Source organism: Lissotriton vulgaris, chromosome 11, assembly GCF_964263255.1.
Source record: "Lissotriton vulgaris chromosome 11, aLisVul1.2, whole genome shotgun sequence".
NCBI lineage: Eukaryota > Metazoa > Chordata > Amphibia > Caudata > Salamandridae > Lissotriton > Lissotriton vulgaris.
In genome coordinates this window covers 392,758,692-392,784,870 of record NC_141699.1, presented here as the reverse complement: position 1 = coordinate 392,784,870, position 26,179 = coordinate 392,758,692, and the positions used below count along the sequence as shown (strand labels likewise).

Genomic DNA, 26,179 nt, shown 5'->3' with positions numbered 1-26,179 from the left:
TCAAGTTCCAGGTTGGCTTTTACTCTCCAGGAAATTATGAGAGTGCTCCTAACATGCTAACCCGTCCTCCTGTGGAGCAAGCACTTCCACCGCATCTGCAGCCATACGGATGTGGACTTGAAAACAAGATTTGGAGGGTGTCAAGATACATGCTTTGGAACTAAGGGCGTTGCTTCTTGAGACTATGTTCAAGGCAAAGCTGTCAGAGTCTGTTCCCATTGCAAAAAGAGGGGCCTAGACATTATCGGGAAGATCTCAAGAATATATTTACAATTTTTACATCCAGCAAACAGCTCACTGTAGTGTAAAGTTGGACACGTGTAAATAGCATCTGGATTCTGGAACCTCTTGAGAAATGTAGAATCAAAGCATGAACTAGGGCCGTCCTCAGAGGGCTATCAAGGAATGAGATTTCATGTATACATCTGACTTTATCTGGCAGTCATCTTACGTAAATACTACATGGGAATAAGGCATCATGGGGCTCAAATCCCAAGGATGGATCCAAAATGATATGCCTCACTTTTTTTCAAAATGTAGATCGAGCTCTGAAGAAAGGCATACACTCCTGCCATTTTTAAATGAAGGACATTCCTATTAGACCATATTGCTTTAGGAGTATAGAAAGCTCCTTGCCAGTAAACATATTAGCTCATGGGTTTCTTCATCATGTTTATTACCTTTAGATCTATACTCAATCTTCAAACTGATCTTGAAGCAGTTTTAAATGCAATTTTAATGAAATGCACGCAGAGGGACCTTTTCACAAACTGCAGTTGTAGTAATTTTGTAGAACTTCATTAATACCACTCAATCACTACAAAATGAAAGTGCAGAGACCTTCGCCTCTCCTATCATTTCCATACAGAACTATCCACCCGGTAGCCGAAGTCTCAGCACATGTAAGACACATGTAAGTATACGTACTAGCAGTAACTATAGGAGGAACCTGGGGAACTGGCTGGAAAATGGAGTCTACTTACTGCTGATTAAGAGTTGCTCGTAATAATCTGACCCATGCACTAACTCCTGTGATAATCAGATGCGTTTAAGAACTCAATCTTCGTGAAATTTCGGCAGGTCCAGGGTAAAACATACAGTATTTACTGTATCATGCGGATTTTGGCGTGTTAAACACCCAAATCCATATGTTATTCTCCATAAACTCGTCGTAGATGTTATTTATTGCACCGGGTAAATAACGTACCACGTCATTTCGATATTTATCAGGGTCTATAAAAGCCACCTAAACTCGTAGTCAGGCACATAACGGGAGAGGATTCAGGGAGGTAAGGTGGGGCTTAAGGAGGGACCTGCAGATACAAACACTCGCCAATAAAATAATAGGTCCATCATTACTCAGACTGCACCTCTGAAGTTGCTGCAATCAGAAAAGTACCCCCGCCCAGCCTCTGAGTGAATCCAGTACCACACAGTCACTCACATGTACTATAACGAACTTCCATAGGAACACATGGAGACAGGCACTTCAAATGGAGACAGGGACTTAAAATAACAGCCCATTGGACATAATATTGAATAAAATAAATTATTTAGAATTTTAAAAACACACACCCACACACACACACACACATATATATATACATACATACATGCACACACACACACACACACACACTTATGTAAACAAATTAATATTACATTAAAGAATTAAATAATTTTAATTAAAAAAAAATAATCACATTTTCATAACATGTAGGAAATAATAAATAGAAAAATGAAAGTGAAGGGGGTATTTAACACTATATTAAATAACTATACTAAATTTAATTATTTGGTAAACGTTTCCTTCGTTGAGTTATTGTTCTGTAACTTCTTTTTAGCTCCAGGTTAATAATAATTATTTAAAGTTACTTTACATTGCTATTTTACATTACATGTTTTAATATTTTTTAAATAATAAAACTTTTGTATTTTTTCCTATACTTTACCACATGGAAATTTCTGTCAATGCCAGAAACATCTGCCTACATGTGAAAAGTTACTAGTAGTAACTTGACACTCTGCTTTGGGGGTGGTGAAACATACATCTACATCTAATAGCAACTTTACACTTTTAGTGTAAAGGCACTACTATGTGCCGAATTAAGTGTACACCTCAGTAAATCTACTCATGTAAATGTACCTTTGTGAATAGCTAGATCACATTTAGAATTCTCAACACAAAAGCAACATTCTTTTTTCCTGAAAGGACCACACATTATGAGAATATTACAACAATACAAAAGAGAGCAAATATGTTTTAAGAATACATATTTTTTGGTATTAAATGACTGCTAAACAGTTCATATGCTTTCATATATATATATATATGGATGAAGACTGAAAGATTGGGAACTAAGCTTTGTAGTGAATCTTATGCAAAGACAGGGATCAACATGTTCTGAAGAATCAAGGCCACAAGCAACCCAAGACCATTTTAGTATACTTGGGGCTCATCAGCCAGGTCTAGGTTGGTTCTAAAGGCACAGTGTGCACATGACCCATGTCTGGGCATACCCGTCCTTATTGGGGCTACACACTGAAGTATATAAAACAAGTGATGGATGGAGTGCTTAAATTATTCTCAGGCACTGGTAATTACTCAGCGCCGCATACCAGTCCATTGTTATTTTACACACCATGTCAAACTCATTTCGAACCCAGCCATATGTAAATAAGTCTTGACCCTTCTCCAATGTGAACTGCTGGCTAGAATTAATTCAAGCAGTCCATGCATCACTTTTTTGTATACTTTAGTATTTTGCACTAAGAAGTATGAGGATGCCCAGACGTGGGCCCCGTGCACACTGTCACTGGAGCCAAGATGCTCCTGACTAATGAGCCCTAACATGAGCAAAACCTGTCCTGGTTTGCTTGTGTTCCTGTTCAGGGAGGACGTGACGTAGCAGTTCGGGCTGAACTGCTCTCACTGATTTCCATATGGTGGATTCAAACTGAGGTGATATGGTGTGCAAAATAACAATGGGCTGGGATGCGACCCGAGTAATAACCAGTGGTGGAGATTAATTCAGGCATTATATCCATCATGCTTTTGAATACTTTAGTGAGCCAATTAGATTTTGGCATACAGAGCTGTCAGTGGTGTAACACCTCTGCTGGAGTGTGCCCTCACTCTTCATGACTGGTGACAGTTGTCTTTAGCACAGCAAAATATAATAGCAGCTGCTATCTAGGGATACCTTGTATGAAAAGGAGTATGCCCCTATTGGAGTGTCAGAAGGAAACAAAGAGCTGGACCGATCACCTGAAAGGACAATGCATTGCAATGTAAAATCTACTGCTTCTTCGAACGTTCAAAGAATGCAGTGCTCATTCCTCCCCTTTGAGGGCTTTGAAAAAAAGTCCTGAGGCCTACCAGCTTATTCAGGTGAAAGTCAGAATGTACTTTAAGAATGAAAGTTGGTTTCGCCTGTAAAATGAATTTGGGCCTAATTTGCAGTTTGGCAGATGCAGGATATCCCCAAAAAAGTGCCAAACGCTAGATCCACCGTATTTAGAGTACACTGACATTTATTTATACACTGTAAATATGGTAGACTGGACATCTGAAAGCATTAAATTGGCTACCTTACAAAGCCAGAATTCAGCTAAAAATGGCATGTATTACCCACAAAGCGCTCCACTACAATACACCTAGATACCTTGCCCAGAAAATTGTAATATCTGGAGGAAATAGACCAGCCAGGAGTGCCAAGGAACTGGTGCTGAGGCCACCCATCTTCAGGAAGAAAAAACCTATGATAGAGCTTTTCTCAGGAGCAGCCCCTAGAATCTGGAACTCACTTCCCCCGAACATTAGAAAAATTCCAAACACAGCAACATTTAAGAGGGAAACTAAGATTTTCCTTATGAGTAAGTTCCTTCCATAGGCAAGACAGTTCATCACTAGTACCATGACATAAAGGTGACCAAGATACAACAACAAGGGAAGTGAAGAGAAAGTCACTAGCTTTATGAGGATATCAGCGGCCAGTACAATACTAACCCCTGACCGAGGACTGGAGAATATAGAATGCACAGGAAAATACACTTAATAACTATCATATACGGGAAGCCCTAGTACAAAACAATAGTACACCATATATAGTGATTTCCTAAACCTACCTCATGACATTGTATATTCGGTTGTTCACCTTGTATTGTATTTTATTTATTCCTTTTTAACCCTTTGTGTAAGTATACCTAACTACATCTTATTACTGTGAATCGTTATACTATACAAGAATTGTTTCTAATCTACCTCATGTAATGTTAAGCGCTCTGATACCCAAGGGTCATGTTCACGCTATAGAAAACTCTTCAAATAAAATAAATAAATAAATATAATGATTCTGCCACTTTTTGGTGACTGTCCCTCATCCGACAAACTCTAAATCAGAGCCTGTTTCTTTCGTGAACTTCAAGTAGATTATTTTATTGTTAGCAGACTTGAAGCGCTCTGATTCTTTAGCTTGTTAGAGCTGAAAGCAGAAGTATTTTCCAAATACAAAATTTAAAGTCCGCTCGATCATGGTTTCAACCATGCGGTTCATCAATTGTGACATTTGTTTTCAGTTCTGATTGTACTGAAGACATCTGCACTGGTGGGAGGGCTCCAGAGAGTGCGTTGATATACTCTTTGGGTAGGCTACATGACATTACAAATGGAATCAAATTGGGTGTGGCGGTATGTAGATATCGTCACAAGCTGCCTTTAGTTTTCACAGAAGTACAAGTGCTGATTCTACTATTTACAGGAGGTTGTGAAATAAACTTATACAGTCTGGCATGAATTTAATGGAGACACTTTTGATACACAACAGTTACCGAAGTGTTTCCACTTAGCTTTATAAGCATTATTTGTGGACTATGTATTGGCCTAAATGAGTATCCTCCTGCGGTGGACCAGGATTTCTAGACTATTGAACCCATTGTGCTCAGAAGGCAGGCAATACATCTCAGAGAAGATGGCTTAGTGTGAAACATCTGGCCTCTAAGGTTGGATAGTAGGAGTGGGTTCTTGCCCACAGGGATGAGAGTGGCAATGAATAGTTGTAGCAGGTTCACGTACTAAAACTGCCTGGATCTTACTAGAGCCAATATAATGATGGGACATTGCTCTCATCTGAACTCGGTGATTGTCTGTGGAATGAGAGGAAGCAGCAGAAAGGCATAGGCAAATGTTTTTCTCCGCATCTGTTGTTAGGGGTTGCAAGTGTCCACTGACAAGGAATTGGCATTTCCTATTGCCCTTTGTAAAAACAGGTTTTTGGGTTTCTCACATGGATGGAATGTCCTGTTCAAAGTTGGTTGGTTTAGCATCCATCCCTGCCAGCATTCCACCACTGACCTGCTCATACATTGATGGATTCTGGAAGACCTGTCTAGCAAATACCATGCTGAATCATCAATGTCCATAAATGTGCTTGAAATGGCTGTGCTAGACGAGACCTGCTCACCAAAGCAGTCTATACTCAGACTTTTTCTGTCTGGCCGACCTGTGCATGGAGATTATGGGTTTCAAGAACATCATTGATCTACCTGGATAATCAAGTAATGTGCTCTTAGATACCCAGCGAGTAATCTGGGGTGTTATGCATCCTGTATTTCTTTTCAAGATGGAACACAGTAGACAGAGCCAAAGCTCAGCTCTACCTCAGCTTCTTACCCTACATCCACAAGTGGTCCACGATAGGGATTGGGTTAAAGACCCCTAAAGTCATACAAAGAACAGTTCTCCCACTGAACAGTCAATGGAAGGTCAATCCTTTCGATTAATGTATGGAACTTTACATTTTATCTGGTGCAACGTCTTCTGGTTATGGCTCTGCGTCTTCCAGGGGACCTGCAACACAGTCCTCCCATTCCTGCCCATCAGGATTTGCAGTGTGATCAAAAACTGCTTTCCTCCGCCTCATCATCCTCTGTTTTAGCCTTGTGCAACCTGATGTGGCAGAGTCTCACAATGCAGAGGCTGCTGGAGAAGTGAAGGACGCTGCAATGGTTGAGATTATGCCTGTTACACAGCTGGCAGAGGTTGTTAAGGCTGGGGTACTGATGGTTGTGGTGCCAACAGGAATGTTGCATAATAATCCATCATCATTTACTAAAAGTAACGCAGTAGATTAAATTAGTAGCTAGCCTGTAACTCCAATTCTATTGCATTGGTATCTTTCGTATATTTACATGCTTAACTCATTCCCCATCATCTGGCAGGGAATCTCCAGTAACTTTAAACAGCAGTAAACAGTGTTAAAAAACTATGGACATTTGAAATCCAAAGTTCAGCCAATGAAGTTAAAGTGCTGAGCTCTCCTACTCCCCTGAGAGGCCACCATTGCAAAGAGTACATAGCACAAGTGTTAGGAGTATGTATAATAAATGTGAGCCTATGACTTCGGTGGAGGGAGGATTTCATGTGAATATTGAACCTTTCATATATTCTTATGCTTCAATCAGAATAGCTAGCAGGCAATACATTATATCTGAATAAGAAGACTCCCCTTTCCTGTAACAGGTTACGGAGAACAAAATAAGGGCCACATTTACGAAATTTCCATTTTGGATTTCCTAAATAGCGAATCCCAAGTAATCGCTATTTGGGAAATGGAAAACTTAATGTGCAAAAATAGGGATTTCCAAATAGTAATTCGTACACAGTATCGCAATTTAGAAAATGCTAAACCATTCGTGGCCCATAGGTACAAATGGTTTTGCATTTTTCTAATAGAAAATCGCAAATTAGCAAATGCAAAACCAAGGGTGCCTATTAGCCTAAGTTTCCCCTGCCCCCTAAAAGTGGTGCATATGTAAAGCGCATAAATACCTTGGGGGCAAGTGTGCGCTATTTGCCACTGTAAAATATGCATTTTGAGGTGCAATGGGAATAGCATTTCCTAAATGCCCAGTTCGCATTTAGGAAATGATTTGTACATGTGCTTAGGAAATCACAAATAGGAAATCCCTATTTGCAATTTCTTATTTAGGGAATTGCAGAATGGGATTTCTACTGGGAAGAAATCCTGTTTTGCAATTCCCTATCTGCCTTTATACATTTGGAAAGGCTGTTTTGCATTTCTTAACGGGACGAAATTGCGATTCCGCCGATTAAGAAATGCAAAAAGCTTTTGTACATATGCCACTACGTTACTTACCTGTAACTGTGGTTCTCCAGTATTGGCATCTTCAATAGATTCAGATGCTTGAATCATTCTCCGTCGAAGTGGGAGTCCCACATTATATTAGCAAGCAGTACAGCGTTTTACATAGTCTAGAAGGGCTAGGAAACATTAATTTCAGTATCTTATCCACGTTAATTAATGAGACCATAACTCCAGCCAACCAGTTAGCAGCACCCTGTATAATATTCCCCTCAAAGGCTTCACACCGTCAGATTATGAAGCACTAATGTGATCATACAACAATATGCATATAAGGCGAGCCTCTCAGGGAAGGAGAGAAGGTCGTATGTGAATCTATGAATGATGCCAATAGTGGAGAACCAGTTACAGGCAAATAACGTATTTTCATTGCCAGTATTTGATCTTTCATAGATTCACATGATTGAATCAGAATAGTTAGTAGTTAAAAGATGCACTTAATTCTACATATTAATGAAATAATACCAGCTAGTGGGATAATGGAACAAAGCAGGCTCACCTTATTGAAATAGATGACATAACACTACTTGTCCCACTGCCACATCTTTCTGCACTGTGGAATCCAAGAAGTAGTGCTGTGTAAACATGTGTCTGCTCTTCCATGTAGCTCCTCTACAAATGTTTTGAAGAGAGTCGAAATGTTCAAAAGCTTAGTTGACGTAGAGACACTTTTGTAGAGTGTGCCCGTACCTTGGATAACACAGGTCTTCCAGTTTTACGATGACAAAACTGGATAGCTGTAGCAATCCAACGTGCAATGCTATGTTGGGGAGTGGAAACCCTTTTTAAGGGTTACCATAAGCAACCAATAACTTATCTAATTTTTGTAATTGCTTTGTTAGTGTAAATAGTATTTTAGACATCTTTTAACGTTTGTTATATGTAATGATCTATCCGCTCCATCATGTGGATTTGGAAAGAATGTCTTTAGAACAATACGTTAATTCAGATGAAAGTCTGTGCGGAACATTCGTAAGGAATCGTGAGTTGGTCCATAAAATCACTCTATCCTCTCTGAACAGTATAAATGGTTCTTTGATTGTGAAATCCTGTCTTTCACTAATTCTCCTTAGACACATGTCAAGGCTAATAACAGTGCCACTTTCTATGACAGAAATTGTATCTCATCTTTCTGAATGGGTTAGAATGGAGCTATCACAAATTGTAAGAGCACTATATTAAGCTTCAAATGGAGGCAAGGCTCTAAAAAGCGTTAACCGCAGTGCAAAATACACCGCAGTGCGGGCTTTCTATTGCGTGCCCGGGGCCGCAATACGCCACTACGGAGGTAGTGCTCGCGACGGCCGACGCGCCGTGAACGGGTGAAGAAATTCTTTGATAATTCTACTTCACCATAAAGATGGCAAACAGGAGAGTCTTCTAAATCTTGTTATTGCTGCCAAGTGTACCTTACTTAAAGATTAATCAGACCTGTCTTGGCTAAATGTAGCAGATAGGGCAGAATATGCTCTGGTAGTGCGGATATTGGGTGAACATTTGACTTCTGACACCATAAACAAACATTTCTATTTAAGTTGACAAGGTTTGTTCACAGAATCAGCCCTGGCCTTGAGGAGAATTTCCTTGCAGTCTTGTGGGATCCTCAAATCTGCAAACTCATTGTATTCAGGAGCCAGGCTGATAAGTGCAAATAAGTCAAGTCTGTAGGAAGTATTTGGTTGCAGTTCATTGACAAAGCTGGAAATGGCTTCTGTCATAGGTTGTTGTTACTGATTGAGTTTGGCTAGCTTATTTGGAGGATGTGTCTTAGACAGGTGTTGCTGAAGGTCTATGCTTTTGTTGGTGGTGGTCACGGTTGTCCTCCAAGTTTCTGCTTCACACAAAAGGATTGTGTTTATGTTGCTGTTTAAACAAATACCGAGAAGACAATCATGGGTAACAAAGGCCAACAATGAAGATGGGTGGAGCACTTTTTAGGACTGATTAACCAGCTCATGCCCCAGTCTCCACAAGACATACAGCCAGCTGACAAGGACTTTCTAATCGACTGCAGCAGACAAATCAAGGAGGAAATAAGGCAAGCCAACAAACAACTGAGAAATGGAAAGGGAGCAGGATCGAGGCAGACACTGAAAAATAAGGAGGCCTGCTCTACCCATTTTCGGAAAGATCTGGGAAGAGGAAACGTTGCCATCAGACTGGAAGGAGGTATATCTAATCAAGATCCTCAAGGATGGTGACCTGAATAACTGCACAAACTACAGTGGCATAACGCTACTGTCAAGCCCAGGCCAAGTGTTCAACAGAGTCATCTTGACATAATCACAAAACATGATGACACTTTGTTGCGAGACCAGCAAGCTGGCTGGAGCAAATAAAGATCCTTAACAGACCAGGTTGCAACACTGTGACTCACCATTGAGCAGTCGGTCAAATGGAACTCCCCCTCCCTCTATGTCAACTTCATTGATTATGAGAAGACTTTCAACAACGTGGACAGCGACCCGTGGAAACTCCTCTGCCACTACGGCTTGCCAGATAAACTCATTAAAATCATCAGATGGCTGTTGACAGTGGGATTGTGTTTACTTGTGGTACAGTCAGCAGTGGTGTAGTTGGACGAGGATCTGGTCATTGATGGTGCAGTTATTGTTGATGACGTAGCTACAATGAACTTCACTGGTGAGGTGATCCATGAAGAGGTAGAGGAGTAATTTTCTTCTTCTCTAATATTACCAACTTCCCTTCTCTATTCTTCAAAGTCTTGGAAGGAAAAGTCCTACAAATATCACAGTGAGATGCCTTGCAGGCTGGATAAAGACAATAAATACACTTATCGTGTGGTTCATAAGTGTACATCTTCATTTGTCCACTATCATAGCAGGACTAAAAGACATTTCTTTTCCTTTTCAGTCCTAATGGCAATCGGTGACAAGGAAGGGTCCCCTTGGTCCAGAAAGTGGAGATTTTGATCCAAAAAACCTTACAACTCTCCACAATAAACTGAAAACTGAAGTTAGGGCTGACTGAGGTCCAGGGAACACATGAGAATTCATCAAGAAGTAACAAGGGTGAAATTACACACAGATCAGAGTGGAGTTTCTGTAGAAGAATCCCTCACACTACAATGTGCAGTAGAAAGATGAGCCCAGGTGGCCTCTAGAAAGAGAAGGAGACCTCACCACTTCCATGTACTTGGCTGAAGTTTGGGTTGTCTCAAGTGAAGTGAGGTGGATGTGCTGCTAAACAAACATGGTAATTGAGGCCTATGGCATTTTAATCCGGTTTACTGTTGCTTAAAGTTACCGGAGATTCCCAGCCTGCCACCAGGCAATGATTCAAAGTATGTGAATATATGAAATATCCAATGCTGGAAAACCACCTGGACCTTCATTATGGGCTGTTCATGTTATAAGTCTTGATGGCATGAGTCATCTTCGAAGTATGGGTCGTAATGTTCGTCTTCACGTAGGTGGGGTTAATGCCAAACTCTACTCTCATCCTCCTGACAGTAGGACATTATTGGAGCGTGACAATGTACAGAATATTGAATGTCCTGTTTGGGAATTTCATCCTCCAAACACTTTTTTAGATGAGCATGGCTGTACGAGCACCCAAAGGGACTGTCACCGCCAAATTGTACACCGTCCCCTTCCACATGAGTGCCCTGGATCTTTGGAGGAATTGCTGGCATTACTTTGATGGGTGATGTATAGGACACTAACAGCGTAACTGGAATGTCTAAGGTGATCTGAGACTCAGAAGAAACCAAGAACTTTGTTCGTCATTAGCGATTTTAGAGTAGGCTCTGCTCGGAGTGGACACTTAGCTTTAATGTGGCAGAAAGTGATACAAGCAGAGACAGTTAATGTAAGAGGCCTTGCTTGAATAGAGGGTGGGCTCTTCCTGGATGGCTGAATGAGAAATAATTGATCGGAAGAATGCATTGATTTTGTCCATATAGAACCAGTTACACATGAGAGCATCCACCAAATGTAAGGATCTTGCCGCAGCACATGGATTAGAGAAAAAAGGAAGCAGAATAACCGGTTAATTCAAGTGGAAGTCTGTAGGGATTTTGGGCATAAATCTTGGATTGGTCTGCATAAAGTGGTGACAGACAATCTGACACCTTTATAAAGAACGCCTGTAACTCTCTGACTCTTCTAGCTTAAGTGAGCGTAAGCAGAAGTATGGTTTTCCATTAAATGAACTTCTGATGCTCTCTGGGAATAGGTTCAAAAGGAGGAAGCATGAGTTGGATCAACACAGTGTTCAACTCTCATGGAACTGGAGGTCGCTCACCAAAGGAAAAGCCCTAAAAAGACCTTTCATAAACTGCTTCATAATTAAGGCTTCCGTTTTTCAGTTTTTACTTATTTTTACAGATACAGACAGAAAACAATGTGTTTCTTGTCTGTATTTATTATAAAATGTGGAAAAATACTGAAAACTGTTTTCTTTTGAGAGACTCTCCATGCTGTCTTTTATGTATTCCAGACAACAGCTGAGCAGATAGACAGCATGGAGTTAAAAAACAGAATTACATTTCCTTAAATACAGGCACATGCTAACATAAAATGTGTAGTATAAAACTAATATATACCTGTGAGTGTAATCTTTTGATATAGTAGTTGCTTAATTTGCTAAAACATGACAGGCATCCACGTATGAGTGCACGTCCAAGAGTTAAATGAACATTGAAATGTACCATTTTACAGCTCCATTTATTTTCAAAACACAAAAATAAATATGGATGAACACCAATGAGTTGCCCAAAAACTAAATATGGATAAATACAAACGGATATGTTAAAAAAAAAAATACCATAAAACCGGGAGCCCTATTTATAATCCTCTGTCAGAATAAGGATGGGGATTAGTCTTCTCTGTGAGAATAAGACAAATCGTGTGGGCAGGGGCAAAACTACCACAACGGAGGCTAATATAACCAAATCTAAGAATCAGAAAGGATTTAGTAGTTTTGCAAGATTGCACCTTAAACTTATATGAAATGTTGCTGTTCTACAGAAGTCAAGTGAAGGTCATACGTTTTCACTTCTCTTTCTATGAGGGCATGAAAAAAGGCAAAGTCCTCTGGAGGTGAATAAGGCTGAGCAAGTGATTCAATCACAGTCTCTATGGAAGTTGTAGTCCTAGCACGCTTTTTATCCTGTCCTTCCCCAAAAGAGTTGACCTCTTCTTCCCCATCAGACATCTGGTCCAAATTTGAAGTTTCCTGTTTCATCATGTCCCAAGGTGCGGTGGGAAGAGTGGAGGGACAGTCATCTCCTGCGAAGGAGGTGGCAATGGGGGTATTTTCACCTGAGGAAGAGGGTGAGGCGGTATTGCCGGGGATTGTGGTGGCTGTCGAAGTTACCATTGAAAAATGTCTAGCATCTCTTGAAACATGTTTATTAATGACAATGGCACCTGCAACATTGGTGGGTCCCTGTAGAGAGGTCACGGGTAGGGTTGGTCAGAGCTGCTAGAGTGGCCTTTCTTTGCGATATTCAGAGGGTGATATTCATGCTCCTTTTGCTGTTCCTCATCATGGAGCGCCTCTTCATATTCTGGTAAATAGCGTAAATCTAACTGTGTGGAACTGTAAGAAAACCCTCACTTGCTTCTGGTCACCGGAATCATCCTTCAGTTCTGAATTAAGTATTTGCAAAGAAGGGTGCACAAAATTATTCAGTAAGGACTGTGGGAAAGTTAAAGTATGCAAAGTAATTGCTGTTGTTGACGGTGTCATCAATGTTGTAATCATTGACAAGCTGGCTATTGCGGTCGACAGTGAGCCCCATTTTCACCTAGGCTGTCAATGCAGTTATCGTTGAGGAGGTCATGCTGTCAACAGTGGAAGCACTGTTGCCGTCGATGAGGTCATCAACATTACTGTTGTCAATGTTGTTGGAGGTGGTTATGTTGTCTACGGCTTCTTGTTGATGAGAGTGCCAGTCAATAGGGTGATCATCATCAACGGGGCATTTCTTACAGATGGTGGAGTTGTGGTTGTTGATGACTCGGGAGGTAAGTCTAACTGGATTGTCAGATAAATCTGACTGGATGTCAGACTGCGATAAAGAATTTCCTGTGCAAAATAATTGCACAGGAAATTCTTTATCTTTTTTTAATGCAGCTTCTGAGGAAGGCTTGAATGATGTTTGGAGGAGGTGGCTGAGTATGCCTTTGATTTAAATCCCAACTGAAGAAGTTCCCCATGCTTCCTTTTTCGTGCTACTTTCCCGGATTCAAATAAGGGGCCAATCCCTTTGAAAGGGGACATTTTCTTCTCTTCTGGCAAATAAAGAGTTAACCTCCTTTCTCTGTCTTTAAGCATATTTGAACAAACTGTTTTATATATGTCGCAGCGAGAGGCTTTATGAGTTGGTTAAAGAAAATAAATGCAGTGATCACGAGGATCATCAGTGTAGATCTTTCTTTGACCAAAATCTAAACAGGACTTAAAGAGATCCTTGTTCTTTCTCAGCCATTAGAGGCAGATGGTGACAATTAGTGGTCCCCAGGGCCAGTCCCGATGTGTTAATCTCTAAAATCCCATAACACAACTCTCAGTTTCTAAACAGGTGAAGTCAGAACTGGCAGAAATCCAGGGAGGATGAAATAAGGATTCAAAAGTATCCAATATAACGTCAAACACTGGTTAGGGCAAAGCTCTTCTCTAGGATTCCCAGATTCAGGAGTTGCAGCAGAAATCTGAGATATGGTGGTCTCTAGGAGGAGAAGGAGAGCTCAGTACTTTTCCCTGATTGGCTGGCATTAGGGGTGTGTCAAATGAGGTGGATATGTTACTAAACAAACTCTGCTGCTGAGAGCTATAGTTATTTTAGCACTGTTTAATGCTATTTAAAGTTACCGGAAATATTCATCCTGATGACAGGTAATGATTCAAGCATGTCAATATATCGAAAATCCAATGCTGGAGAATTTGGGATGCCAATGTCCTCTACAGTATAAAAATTTCCTCTGTAGGTGAGCAGAATACGCTCTCCCCAATTCGCTTTAAGGTCAAAGACATTTTGAGTATTCGCTGCATGATCAATGATGGTTGTACTCCTGCTTTACACGAACGGGCACTATTGATAGCAATGGTTCTCAACACTCGCAGTTTCATGCACCATGCAATCTTTTTATATTGCAAGTTTGTATTTGGTTACCAGAGGTGGTATACACCTGTTACAACGCATTTGTTACAACGCACTACCATTACAACGCGACTTTTACAACGCACACCATTACAACGCATTGCGCTGGGGGGCGCTCTAGGATAGGGAATAAGTATAATTTACCATCCAACACCTTCCCTAGGGTCCACGGGGACTGGAGTTAGAATAGTAAATTATACTTACCACTATCCAGCACCTCAAAGCGCTATGCGTTGTAATGGTATGCGTTGTAATGGTCGCGTTGTAATAGTAGGTAGTTGTAACGGTATGCATTGTAACATGGTACATCCCCAGAGGTATATGGACTTCTAATATCTCTCTGCCAACAAAAGGTTTATAACATATTTCCTACTTGCATGTCGAAACATGTTACATAATGACTGGTCTCTGGGACAGACCATCATTTATACAGATACTTGTACCCAGGTGCCGAAGTATTTGTCAATAATCACCAGAGGGGTCAATGCTATGTGGCCTACTACTTTTCATCTTCACATAGCCTCTGAGGCTACCGAGCCTTCTTTGCTGGGATCTTAGGGTCTGATTTAGAGATAAGCAGACAAGAGCTCTGTGAAAAACGTGATGGATATCCCATCCACTTTATTACAAGTGCATTTAGGATATAATGCACTTTGATACGTTAAACAGGATATCTGTCACATCTGTGATGGAATACCCAGCCCCAAAAACTCTAAACCAGGACCGTAGTCTTTTATTGATGTACTAGTGTGACTTTGCTGTCTGTGATCTGTTCCTTCATGAGTGAAGTGAAAGTTTCACAGACTTCTGTTAGTATAGTTAGGTCTTTCGTGGATTGCTGGAATTTGTGTGTAAATTAGGTTACACTTCACTGTTGTTCCAGTATAGCCAAAAGATGGCCTAAGAAAACCCAATCTTAATGAGTACCTACACTGTGGTCTGAGGAGGAGCTTTTAGGGAAATTCTTTGCAGGACCCAAACTCTTTAAGGCATGGTTTATGTTCTCAGTTCTGAACTGCCTGCAACAATGACACAATAATACAGGGGTGCCTGCTATGACTCGACAGACAGATAGACACAGAGGGTCGGGGACATGATTGTGGGAGGAATGCACGGGGTCCACAAGGAAATGCAAAAAATCCCTGGCACATTATACGCTTTCCCAAATTTTAGACAAAACAAACCTTTTGGTATGCTTGAGGGAGGTTATCAACATCCCTACTTGGGGCACTAAACAAACAGCATTTCAGAAATCCACAGAAAATCCAGAGAGCAAAAGAAAGGTCACTGGAAAGCAAAAGTGTATCATGGAAGTCATGGATTATCAAGGAAATCTTTGACCCTTCCCTGAGCCAGAGAGTACCATTCAAGTCGCACAGGACCATGCAAGTCAATGGCAAGCCACATAATGCCGAATGAGATAAAAAGTACTCTCTGACTCACCTCTAAATATCCAGGAAGTTACTGAAAAGGCAAAGGTTTCACAGGATATCAATGATAAACTCAGGGGTACTCACAGACAAGCCAGAGGGCTATTGAATTCGGAGACATTCAATATTTATTATAGAGTATTTCTGTAGCACTTTGCACCAAGTGAAAAGCTGACAAGTCACAGAGGCAAATACATTAAATTAAGTTGGGCGTTTTTCGGCAAATAACATGCTGATTGAAATGGTTGAAGTTAGATTATCAGCCTATATAATTTACAATCAATGTACAGGATTGTGGTATGGCTCAAATGGACCCCAGAATGTTATGAACACAAGATCTTAATTGGAATAGAACTGTATATAGTAGTTTAAATGGCTCATCTCCTAATCCTAAAATTTTACAAAGACTAAACTGAAGTTTGAGCCTAAAAGTCTGAAATGCTAATATCCAGCATCGCTACAGGTGCAGTACTCTTCAGAAATAAATGTCAAAGCAAGTTAAGAAACTGAAGGGTGCAGAGGGCTGACCATTGACATTACTCTAAATAAGGAATGTAGTTTAAATAGGGAAAAGTACAATCTCATGATGTAAAATGAGTGCAATATTTCTTCAGAAATGGTAAGGATTTTTACTACCGTAATTAGCCAGAACTGCTACTATTGCAGAAGAGCATCTAGGTAGCTAGTTATTGTTCAGCAAAGCAATAGACCAGGCATTCCATTAGTACTAGGGCACAGACAGATTGCTTAGTGCATCATTCAGCAGAAGCCAAGGCCTGCATAAACTAGAACTTGAATTCGCCCAAGACAGTTGCCCGCCCTGCATAACACCATTATTTCCCAGAGAAGTGAAGATAGGGAAAGAGATGTACCAGTGTGGCTGGGGGAATGGATCCCTTGGGGCTGGTCACTCCGGCATTGTTTTTGGTGCTGTTGGTCTGAGGCTGTAAGAGAGAAGCAATAAAAAGGACTAGATAATACAATAAGCATCATAGAACAAAATTCCATCATAAATGCAAAGCAGAAAGGCTTAGTTGGGGGCGAGTGGTTCCTGTAAAACCACAGACTTGTGAAAAAGGTGGTAGTTCATCACTGGCAGGTTCGCTGTCCATGAGGAATCCACTACCATATTTACCACCACCATTATCAACAGGGTAAAGTAATTCCATTGACTGTTTCTCCACTAATGCAGAATCTTCAAACAGTGAATTTATCGCCTGCACCACAAATTGGTGTTATTAACCATTTACCTCAATTTCAAAACAGTGTCGTTTTAAGACCTGAAGTCATGGCATATCACGGTTGTCATCACTGCACTCGAATCAAAAGGAACTCAACAAGTGACTTAGAACAGTACAATGAGACCATTCAAACGCGTTCTTTCTATATTCTTTCCCAAGGGTGCTGTAGCTTAATAAACTCCACCGATGTGGAGATACCACAGAGATCGGAGTGTGACTACATTCTGGGCTATAATGTTACAAGGCCAAGTATATTTTGAGAGAGGCAACAAAAAACAGGTGAGGGGGAAAGGAGCAAAGGATTTGAAGTGTGAGCTGGTGAATATGGGAAAAGTTGTAGGGGAATCCAATCGAAAATTAAAGGAAACATTTTGAAAGGAAACAACTTTAAAGAAAAATGTACTGTAGGGTTTTAGGGTTCAGTCATGAATAATGTTTAGGGTGATGAAAGGTTTATAGCGGTAAGGAATAATTGGAGTTTGGGCATAGAATGAGGTTTTTAGGATTCAGAGATGGGTGGAGTGTAAGGTTGTTTAGGGGTTTTAGGGTTCATGGATGGGCAGAGGTTTGGGCTGGCGAGTGGTTTTAAATCATCAGAAAGCGCTGGATTATAGATCTATAAAGGGTTTTTAGGATGCTGGGATGAGTCCTATAGGGTGAGGAGTTCTCATGGGTCATGAATGGCTGAGGTTGAAGGAAGGTGAGGGTCTTTCTTAGGGTTCATGGACGGGTGGTATTTTAATGGGTTTGGGATGGGTGGGCCTTAAGTGTAGAAAGGAAATTTTTAGGGTCCCGGAATGGGTGGAGTGAGGGGTAGTGAGTGATTTTATGGCTTAGGGATGGTGGATGTTTGGGATAGAAAGGGCTTTTAGGCTATAGGAATGAGTGTAGTTTAGGCGTGGTGAGGTGTGTTAGGGGGCAGGATCTGATGGTGTTTAGGGATTGTGAGGGTCAGCCATGGATGATGTTTACGGGTGTGATGGGTCAGAGAATTAAAAGCATCCTAAGTAATTGTTTGACAATGTAAAAGATATAAATATTCAAAAATGCCCCCTGATTAAAGCAGTGCATTAAATAACTCCAACAAAACTGTTTCTGAAAGGAAGACCTTCAAACATTGTATTTATATTTAGAAAATAAGCATTCAAAAGCCAATTTTGACCACAAAGACATTCAATTAATTGGTTTCAATGAAAAGGTAAATACCATTCATTCCGAAAATTTACATTAAATAGTTTAGATGAAATTATTTCTCAGTAATGGTATTCCATGAAATCGTTTTTCTATTAAATCACATAAAACCGATAAATACACCTACTGGGTTGCCTCCGCATGCCTAACCTTGCTTTAACATTGATGATATTACACCCATTACCTCTTTTTAGTGCCTATGCCATTGAGCAATCAACAGAATGCAGGGCCCCAGGGAACAGTAGTAGCCACAGGCAGCAGTACATGCTCGAATATCCAATAGGAGAACCCGTGCTGATGCTTGGGGAGATAACTGCCACTCCTTAGTGAGGGGATGCTGTCCTGAAGCAGACCCTACCTCTTTCTTTGCCTCAGCAGCAGCAGCTAAACCCCTCGGGATGATAGCACAATAGACTGAAACAACAGCGTGCAAAAAAAACATCTACTACCAAAATATCTACTGTACTTAAATATCTTGGTGCAAATATTTTAACATGCAATTCAATCCACAACATAGCCCTTTTCTGTCTATGTTTTAACAAGTAACCAACCAATCTCGGACAGCCGAGAGCTATCTGAGACCCTTTATTTCTTGATGAGTAATGGAGAAGGCAGAAAGGATCGTCATAGTGGTAGGAGTCGCTTACCTTGCTTCCGTCGGTTTTCTTGTTAAGCAAACTCTTAGCTGCTGCATGGTGGAAGCAAAATGGAGAGAAAACAATAATAGAGAGTTGATGTGTGTGCACCCTGACACAGGGTAGGAATTTATTGCACAATGTGAGGAAACGTTCAAGATCAACTAGCAAACACAGAAAGAGCAGAGACAGATGCGCTTGACTTCTAACATACCAATATCAAGACTAGCATCGACAGTCCCCTTCAGGACTCAGTTACTGACAACACAAACATTTGAGGGTATGGCCTAGAAGACTATTTTAAACACCCCAAACACCGAGGCAAGCATCCAGAGGCTGCGTTTTCCAAAAGGAAAAGAGATTCAAGAGCGTCAAATACACGCACGAAAAAACCAACAGATGGAAGAATAACTTAAAAGGGACGGCAGAAAATAAATGGCACTTCCTCAAGCTAAAAGTCAATAATAGAAAATTTCTAGGACAACTGCAAGAGGAAGCAACATTCGTGTGAAAGAAGTTAAATAGGGAGATCAGATATTCTTAAACCAAGGTGGAAGTGGATTGCAGTAAGGGAAACCCAATACTCTTCCGTCACTTTGTTTTCCTTTGCCCATTGCCATCTGATGTGGCACACTAATGTCCTTCTGCCTAACTAAGGCAGTTTGCTCTACTCGATATGTGGAGTGATCCATGGTATTCTGTCATTTCACAGGGAAAAAAAGACAAATGCTGTTTTTCCATAGCACAAAGGAAAAGCGAAGAGTAAGGAGAATGCACCGCCTGGTGACATCACACTGCCCAAGATGTGGAAATCAGGCCGTCTCATACCAGTTGTCTAGCGCAGTGGTCTTATATCTGTAATCAGGTTACTGCCCTCACATCATAAAAAAAATCCTGAAAATATTCAGCACAAATTGTCAGTATTATAATGGAAGCTATTTTATTTAGACCACAGGGCAGTAAGTTGATTGAACTAGAAAACCTCCAGTACCGAATTACTTGAATTCCTTTGGAATTAGAACTTAGTAGGGCAGGAGAATGGGTGGATGCACTTTCACAGGAATGTACACAAGACGTCAAAATTAGCAAACCTTTGTCAAATGTGGGCAGTACCCAAAGGCTCACTTCCCCCTCAATTTTCTTCTGGAACTTTGTCTGTGACAGCCGGGTAAGTTTATTTTAGCAATATGGGGTCTTCTGAATATTCCCATATTTTTCCAGCAGTATCATAAGCGGTAAGAGCTAACACTATAACGGAGCACAGAGGAATGAGGCTACTTTACCTTGCTACACATACATAGATGGTTAATCAGAAACTGAAGATTTCCATCTCTTGTCTTCAGTGTCATGAGACCGAGTTTCTATATAATAGGACTGCCTCAGAGAGTATGCAAAATTATCTTTAATAAGAGGTTAAGATTACTAGAATCGTGTTATAAACTTAAATGCGGAGTTCTTCGGAATGCCTTCCAGGCTTTTCATTTCTAGGTTCATGCAATAATAAAGTCTGCAACTAGAGTGATTAGATATGGTCTTCTCTCTGTAATTGTGTAGAAGAAGATTGTTTTCTCTATTTTGTTTTTAATTATTAAAAAAAAATTGTTAAAGATTACCACTGATTAAAGCTGTGAATTGGATACTTCAAAATATGTGTGATAGTAGGATATTTGCAAAACCTCAGAACCTCTGCTTACTCATGTTGCAGATTAAGATCTAGTGTCCCTTCCCAGTAGTAAAGAGAACCACGGTGTAAAGTAGGCTTTATGATGTATGCTTAGTGTAGGGGCATTCTTCAGTGAAGTTTAGAGTTTTCTCTAGCAACTAAAGCCTTTTAATCTATGACATGGGAAACCTCTCCTCAATTCTTGTGAGGCAACAGCTGTGTAAGAGGTGCACCGTTGCCTCTATGGCTGTCTTGTTTCCTTGAATCCAAGATATCGAGGACCATGATTCCTGTTTCTGTCACTTCTGCAATGCATTTTTGTGAACAATCTTGGCAACGATCTGAGACAGAGCAGTGAAGTTTTGCACTGATAATGTACTTTCCCTTATACAAATGTCAGAAACTTTCCTAGCCATTTTCCAATTTGTAATATGTAACTATGTTTAGTAACGATTTATGGATAAAAATAATTTAGCTTGTTCGATGGGTATCCTCGCTTCTGTAGTCACCATCCAGAAATCCAATCATATACATATAAAACTTGAGTCTAGTACTCATTGAAAACCCTTAATTTAAATTAGTCTTTACGTGAAGTAGACATTTTCAAATGTGAACATAACTGGACCTGCCTTTCTGGCCTCCCCTGAAACTGCACTTCTTGTTCCAGAGGTGATCCTGTAGTGAAGCTTTTGAAACGGTAATGTCAGTAAGCAACTGTGAAACGGAGATTCTGTGACCCAGTTGCACTATAACAGATACTTAATCTTTCAAAGAATGTAGAAAGTATGAACTCTTCCACACTCTGCATTACCCTTAGTGAGTAGGGCAGGCATGTGGCGAGCAACACAGACTTGACCTGCACATCTGTTTTTGTGACGATTGCCTTATTTCACTTATTTACTTGGCTCATTTAAGGTTTTTGAAATTAACACAGAGCATTTATGGCTGCCTCAAGGCACTGCAGATAGGGGCCAAGGCACTTGTGACAATATGTGTGCTCAGTCTTGTTGTTGAAGGGCATAATAATCAAGAACTTTAGAATCAGCACAGAGTCTGATCGCTCAGCGTGTAGTAAGGATTAGTTACTTACCTGTAATCCTAGTTTTCATCCAGGGGTATACTCATCAAAATCATAATCTGTGAATAATCCCCACCCATGTGCGGGGTCCCGGAGCATATAGAAAATACATATATATATAAATATATATGCATATGTCAAACATATATACATTTAGCCTAAATATTTCTATAATGGCCAGAATGCTGAAATTACATAGGTTTGTATAGTACACCCATGCTCTCCCAACCTCTAAGGAAGAAAGAGAGCAGTAAACATTTGTCATACAACAATGCTTTATTGCCATAGAGAAACCTGTAATTGCAGGCATTTGCCAGTAGGCTGCAGTAGAGTATAAACAAACAAAGGAAAACTGACACCTTGCCTTTAAGGCATTAGAGTAGGGGTACCGTGCTTTTAAGACCTGCATGAGACCCCCTGCCCCCATGATGCACCACACGTGGCAGTTAGGTCAGTTCTTTTGGAGGTGGTGAAGCACCTGAGTAAATCCGCAATCATCATACAATAACTTTGCAGTAATTATTCTCGTCCTGGGAGGTGGGTGGGAGCTTATGACTTTGATGAGTATACCCCTGGATGAGAACTAGGATTACAGGTAAATAACTAATGCTTCTCATCCTGGGGATACTCATCAGTAGTCATAATCTATGAATAGATTAGCAAGCCCATACCCAAAGTCCCGCGGAAGAGCAAACAAGTATACAGCAAAAAACAAGAATTAACATCTTATTTAGAATGCAATTATTCAAACAGATTCCTTAAAGAGGCCTGTCCGACTTGGGCATCGGCCTGTGCATCTGAATCAAGGCAATAATGGAGAGTAAAGGTATGTACAGAACGCCATGTAGCAGCCTTACAAATCTCAGAGATTGGAATGTTACGAAGGAGACCTGTAGTAGCTTTCCCTCTAGTAGAGTGTGCATGAGGTTTTCCCTGTAACGCTTTGTTAGCTAATTGGTAAGACAGCGCTATACAGGAAACGATCCATCGTGAGATAGATCTCTTTGAGGCTGACAGACCGGTATTAGTTGACCCATAATTAACAAAAAGCCGGTCTGATTTCCTAAGGAGAAGAGTCTTAGCAAGGTTATACTTCAGAACCCTCCGGAGATCAAGAGAGTGTAGAGATCTCTCTGAGGGAGTGGTTGGTTGAGGGAAGAAAGTAGGCAGAGTAATGGTCTGATTAATGTGGGAGTCCGAGACCACCTTAGGCAAGAAACCTGGGTGCGTCCTCAGAACCACTCTATTGGCATGAAAAACAGTGTAAAGTTCCTTGCAACATAGGGCCTGGATCTCGCTTACCCTACGGGCAGAGGTGATAGCTACCAAAAAGGCAGCTTACCAGGTCAGGTGCTGCAAAGACACCTTATGGATAGGCTCGAATGGAGCACCCATCAATTTTGTAAGTACAATGTTGAGTTCCCAGGGAGGAGAGGGGGATCTCACTGGTGAAAACACATTCTTAAGCCCTTCTAGGAAATCTTTAACCACAGGCATAAGGAAGAATGACGTCTGAGAAGGCGACTTCCTGTAGGCTGTGATAGCCGCCAAGTGGGGTACTTCAGGCCTGACCTTACCAAATGTAACAAATAGGGTAGAATCACCTGCTCTTGACTGTGGATAGGATCAAGAGAGTTCTCTAGACACCAAATGTAAAATCTTTTCCATTTGAAAGCATAAGATTGGCTCGTAGAGGGCCTCTTAGCCTCTTTAAGAATGTTCATGCAATCAGGTGAAAGGTCTAGGTGGTCATATTGGTGACCTCAGGAGCCATGCCGTCAAGCGAAGGGAAGGGAGGTTGGGGTGAAACACCTTCCCCCCTGTCCTTGGACAGCAAGCCTGGGCAGCATGGCAGTCTCCTGTGAGGGACTTGCGACAGCTGGGGGAGATCCGGGTACCATCACTTCCGTGGCCACTCCGGTGCTATCAAGATCATCCTGGTGTTAGTCCTGTAGAACTTCTGTATCACCGCCGGGATCAGAGGCAAGGGAGGAAAGGCATAGAGCAATGTCTGAGACCAGCTGATCAAAAGAGCATTTCCCCGTGATCCTTGTTGGGGATATATGGATGTGATGAAGAGGCATTTTGTGTTTGCCGCGTCTGCGAACAAATCTATGTCTGGTACTCCCCATTGCTGAAACACCTCTTGCGTGACCTCTTCGTTGAGCACTCAGTCGGGCGCTTCTACGAAGTCTCTGTTTAGGCTGTCCGCCTGAACATTTAGGATTCCTGGCAAGTGAACTGCCACAATGGAGGCCCCTCGCCAGAAGCCAATGCCAGATGGCTTGGGCTTCCATAGACAGAACTCGTGACCTCGTGCCTCCCTACTTGTTCAGATAGAACATTGTCTAGCAGGATGCGGCACTTATGAGGCATTGATGACAACCTCTCCTCCGAAGGACACACGCTTGCCTTTGCGGAGTCCAAGGAGGCGCCCAGGTAGTGTTTTCACTGGGAGGGGTTTAGTACTGACTTCTTGTAGGTGACCTGCATCCCCAAGGAATGCATCAAACTGAGACAGTATGTTAGATGTTTCTGAAGCAGGACAGGCGTGGAGATTTTTAGAAGCCAATCGTCTAGATAGGGATAGACGAAGATTTTCCGCCTACAGAGGAAGGCAGCCACCACCGCCATGCACTTGGAGAATGTCCGTGGGGCGGACTTGAGGTCGAACGGAAGCACTCGATACTGGTAGTGGCGACGGTCTATTTGAAACCTGAGGAATTTCTGGTGCTTTACTGAGACAGGTATGTGAAAGTATGCGTCCTGCATGTCTATGGCACACATCCAGTCTCCCTGGTGAAGGGGAGGAAAAATCTGGTGCAGGGATAGCATGCAAAAATGTTCTTTTCTGATGAACCTGTTCAGTAGACGTAGATCGAGGATAGGTTTGTACTCTTTGCCCACTCCTCGTTTTTGGACTAGAAAGTATCGGGAGTATACTCCTTGATTCCTTCGCATGAGAGGGACCTCCTCTATGGCCTTCTTCATGAGGAGGGTAGAGACCTTGTCCTTCAACAGCTGACTTTGAAGACGAGAAAAGTACCTGAGTTAAGGGGAACACTTGCGGAGTAGGTGACTTGAACCTCAGCAAGTAACCATGCTGCACAATACTCAGCACCCACTTGTCCTTTGTTATGGATTTCCACTCTTCCAGGTGACCAGCTACACTCCCTCCCACCGGAGTGGCGAACAGTTGAGGAGGAAGCAACGCCTCAAGGCTTTGGAGGCTGTTTTGAGGTGGACTGGTTTGTTGTTATTTCCTCTGCCTCTACCAGGGCGTCTCTGCTGAAATTAAGACCGTTGCTGTGTTTGCGATGACCACTGAGGGGTTTGAATCCTCTGTTGGATTGATCGCTTGTCGCCTTGACGGAAGTGCTTTTTGAACTCTGAGTTTCTCCAATCCCACAGCTTTAACCGTGTCCATCTCGCCTTAATTTTAGTCATCTCGTCGTCGGCGTGAGACCCAAACAGAGATGTGCCATTGAAAGGAAGGTTTAATATCTTCTTTTGGGCATCAGGTTTGAGGCCTGTAAGGCGTAGCCAAGCCGAGCGCCGTGAGCAGACTCCATGGGAGTAACCATGCGCTGCGAGGTCAGAAGCATCCACTGCGCACTGATTACTTGGTTGGCGACAAGTCCACCCTCCTGGAGAATCTCGGAGAAGTCCTGCCGGTCTTCTTTGGGAAGCTTCTCTGTGAAACGAGTGAGAGAGTCTCAGAGGTATCTATCGTAACGTTGAGAAGAGCGGAGGCACTGGCAACCTTCATGAATGGCGCCGAAGTGCTGCACATCCTCCTTCCATACAAATCCGTCTGCTAACTATACTTTTCTGGGGGTGCAGAGGACGAGGTGGAAGCAGAATGGAATTTCATGGCTGCCGCCATGATAACTGAAAGGTCTCTTTATCGGTGACTTCGACGTCGACGGTGAATCTCTTCTCCCTTTCCTCTTCCTGGGGTCAGGAGAAGTGGAGCGTCGCCGTTTTTGGCCTTGCTTGCTGGTAGACGATGTTCTGGGGCCTCCATGGCAACCCACCGGTTGTCTCTAAGCTGTCACGATGGATGTCTATTACAATTGAAAACCGTTTTGGAATTGAAAGATAAAGGGCGGTTCTTACAAGTCTTCTGAAAACGCTTGAAAGGATCGTGAAAACCTAATAACCGGAAAAAAAACAAAATCGGTGAAACACTAACAAAGTAGCTGGAGGAGACATAAGCAACAGCTTTCCTTTGACGTCCTCCTATTTGCTTGTTAAAAACTTCTAGATCCTGCCTGGATGAGTTAAAAGCCATATCCATCATCTTTGAAGCGATTTCATGAACCTCAGGTTACACCGTGCCCCAGTGCCCTGATGATAATCCTGTGATTCAACGCAGGGATTAGAAACACCTCTGCCCTTTCAGTATATCTGCCACATATGGCATCTACTACTTCCTATGCTCCAGAATTAGGGTGTACAATGGTTTATGCACCCGCAGGGGCTAAGAAAAATCACCCATGTGGCCTAAAGTAGCTCCGTGATAATTGCTTAATGTTAGGTCAATGGAGTTGTTTTGTTTAAGAAAATGTCTTGCTGGTGTAATTTTTGGAATAATTTTTTGAATATTGTATATTGTTTGTTTCAAATTGTCACATTGTATAAAATTG

General features: G+C 41.6%; 1 protein-coding gene across 9 annotated transcripts in view; it reads right to left on the bottom strand.

Moving 5' to 3' along the window:
* Nucleotides 1-26,179, bottom strand: part of LOC147679851 (calcium/calmodulin-dependent protein kinase type II subunit beta-like) — a 202,178-nt gene that overhangs the window by 139,795 nt on the left and 36,204 nt on the right. For 7 of the 9 annotated variants that reach the window (XM_086943404.1, XM_086943410.1, XM_086943411.1 and 4 more), the window contains 2 exons: nucleotides 18,802-18,842; nucleotides 16,595-16,666 (listed from right to left, as the gene is read on the bottom strand). In XM_086943404.1, the coding sequence (XP_086799530.1) occupies nucleotides 16,595-16,666; nucleotides 18,802-18,842 (113 nt within the window). The remainder of the gene's footprint in view (nucleotides 1-16,594; nucleotides 16,667-18,801; nucleotides 18,843-26,179) is intronic. The other 2 variants (XM_086943405.1, XM_086943407.1) reach the window with 1 other exon arrangement.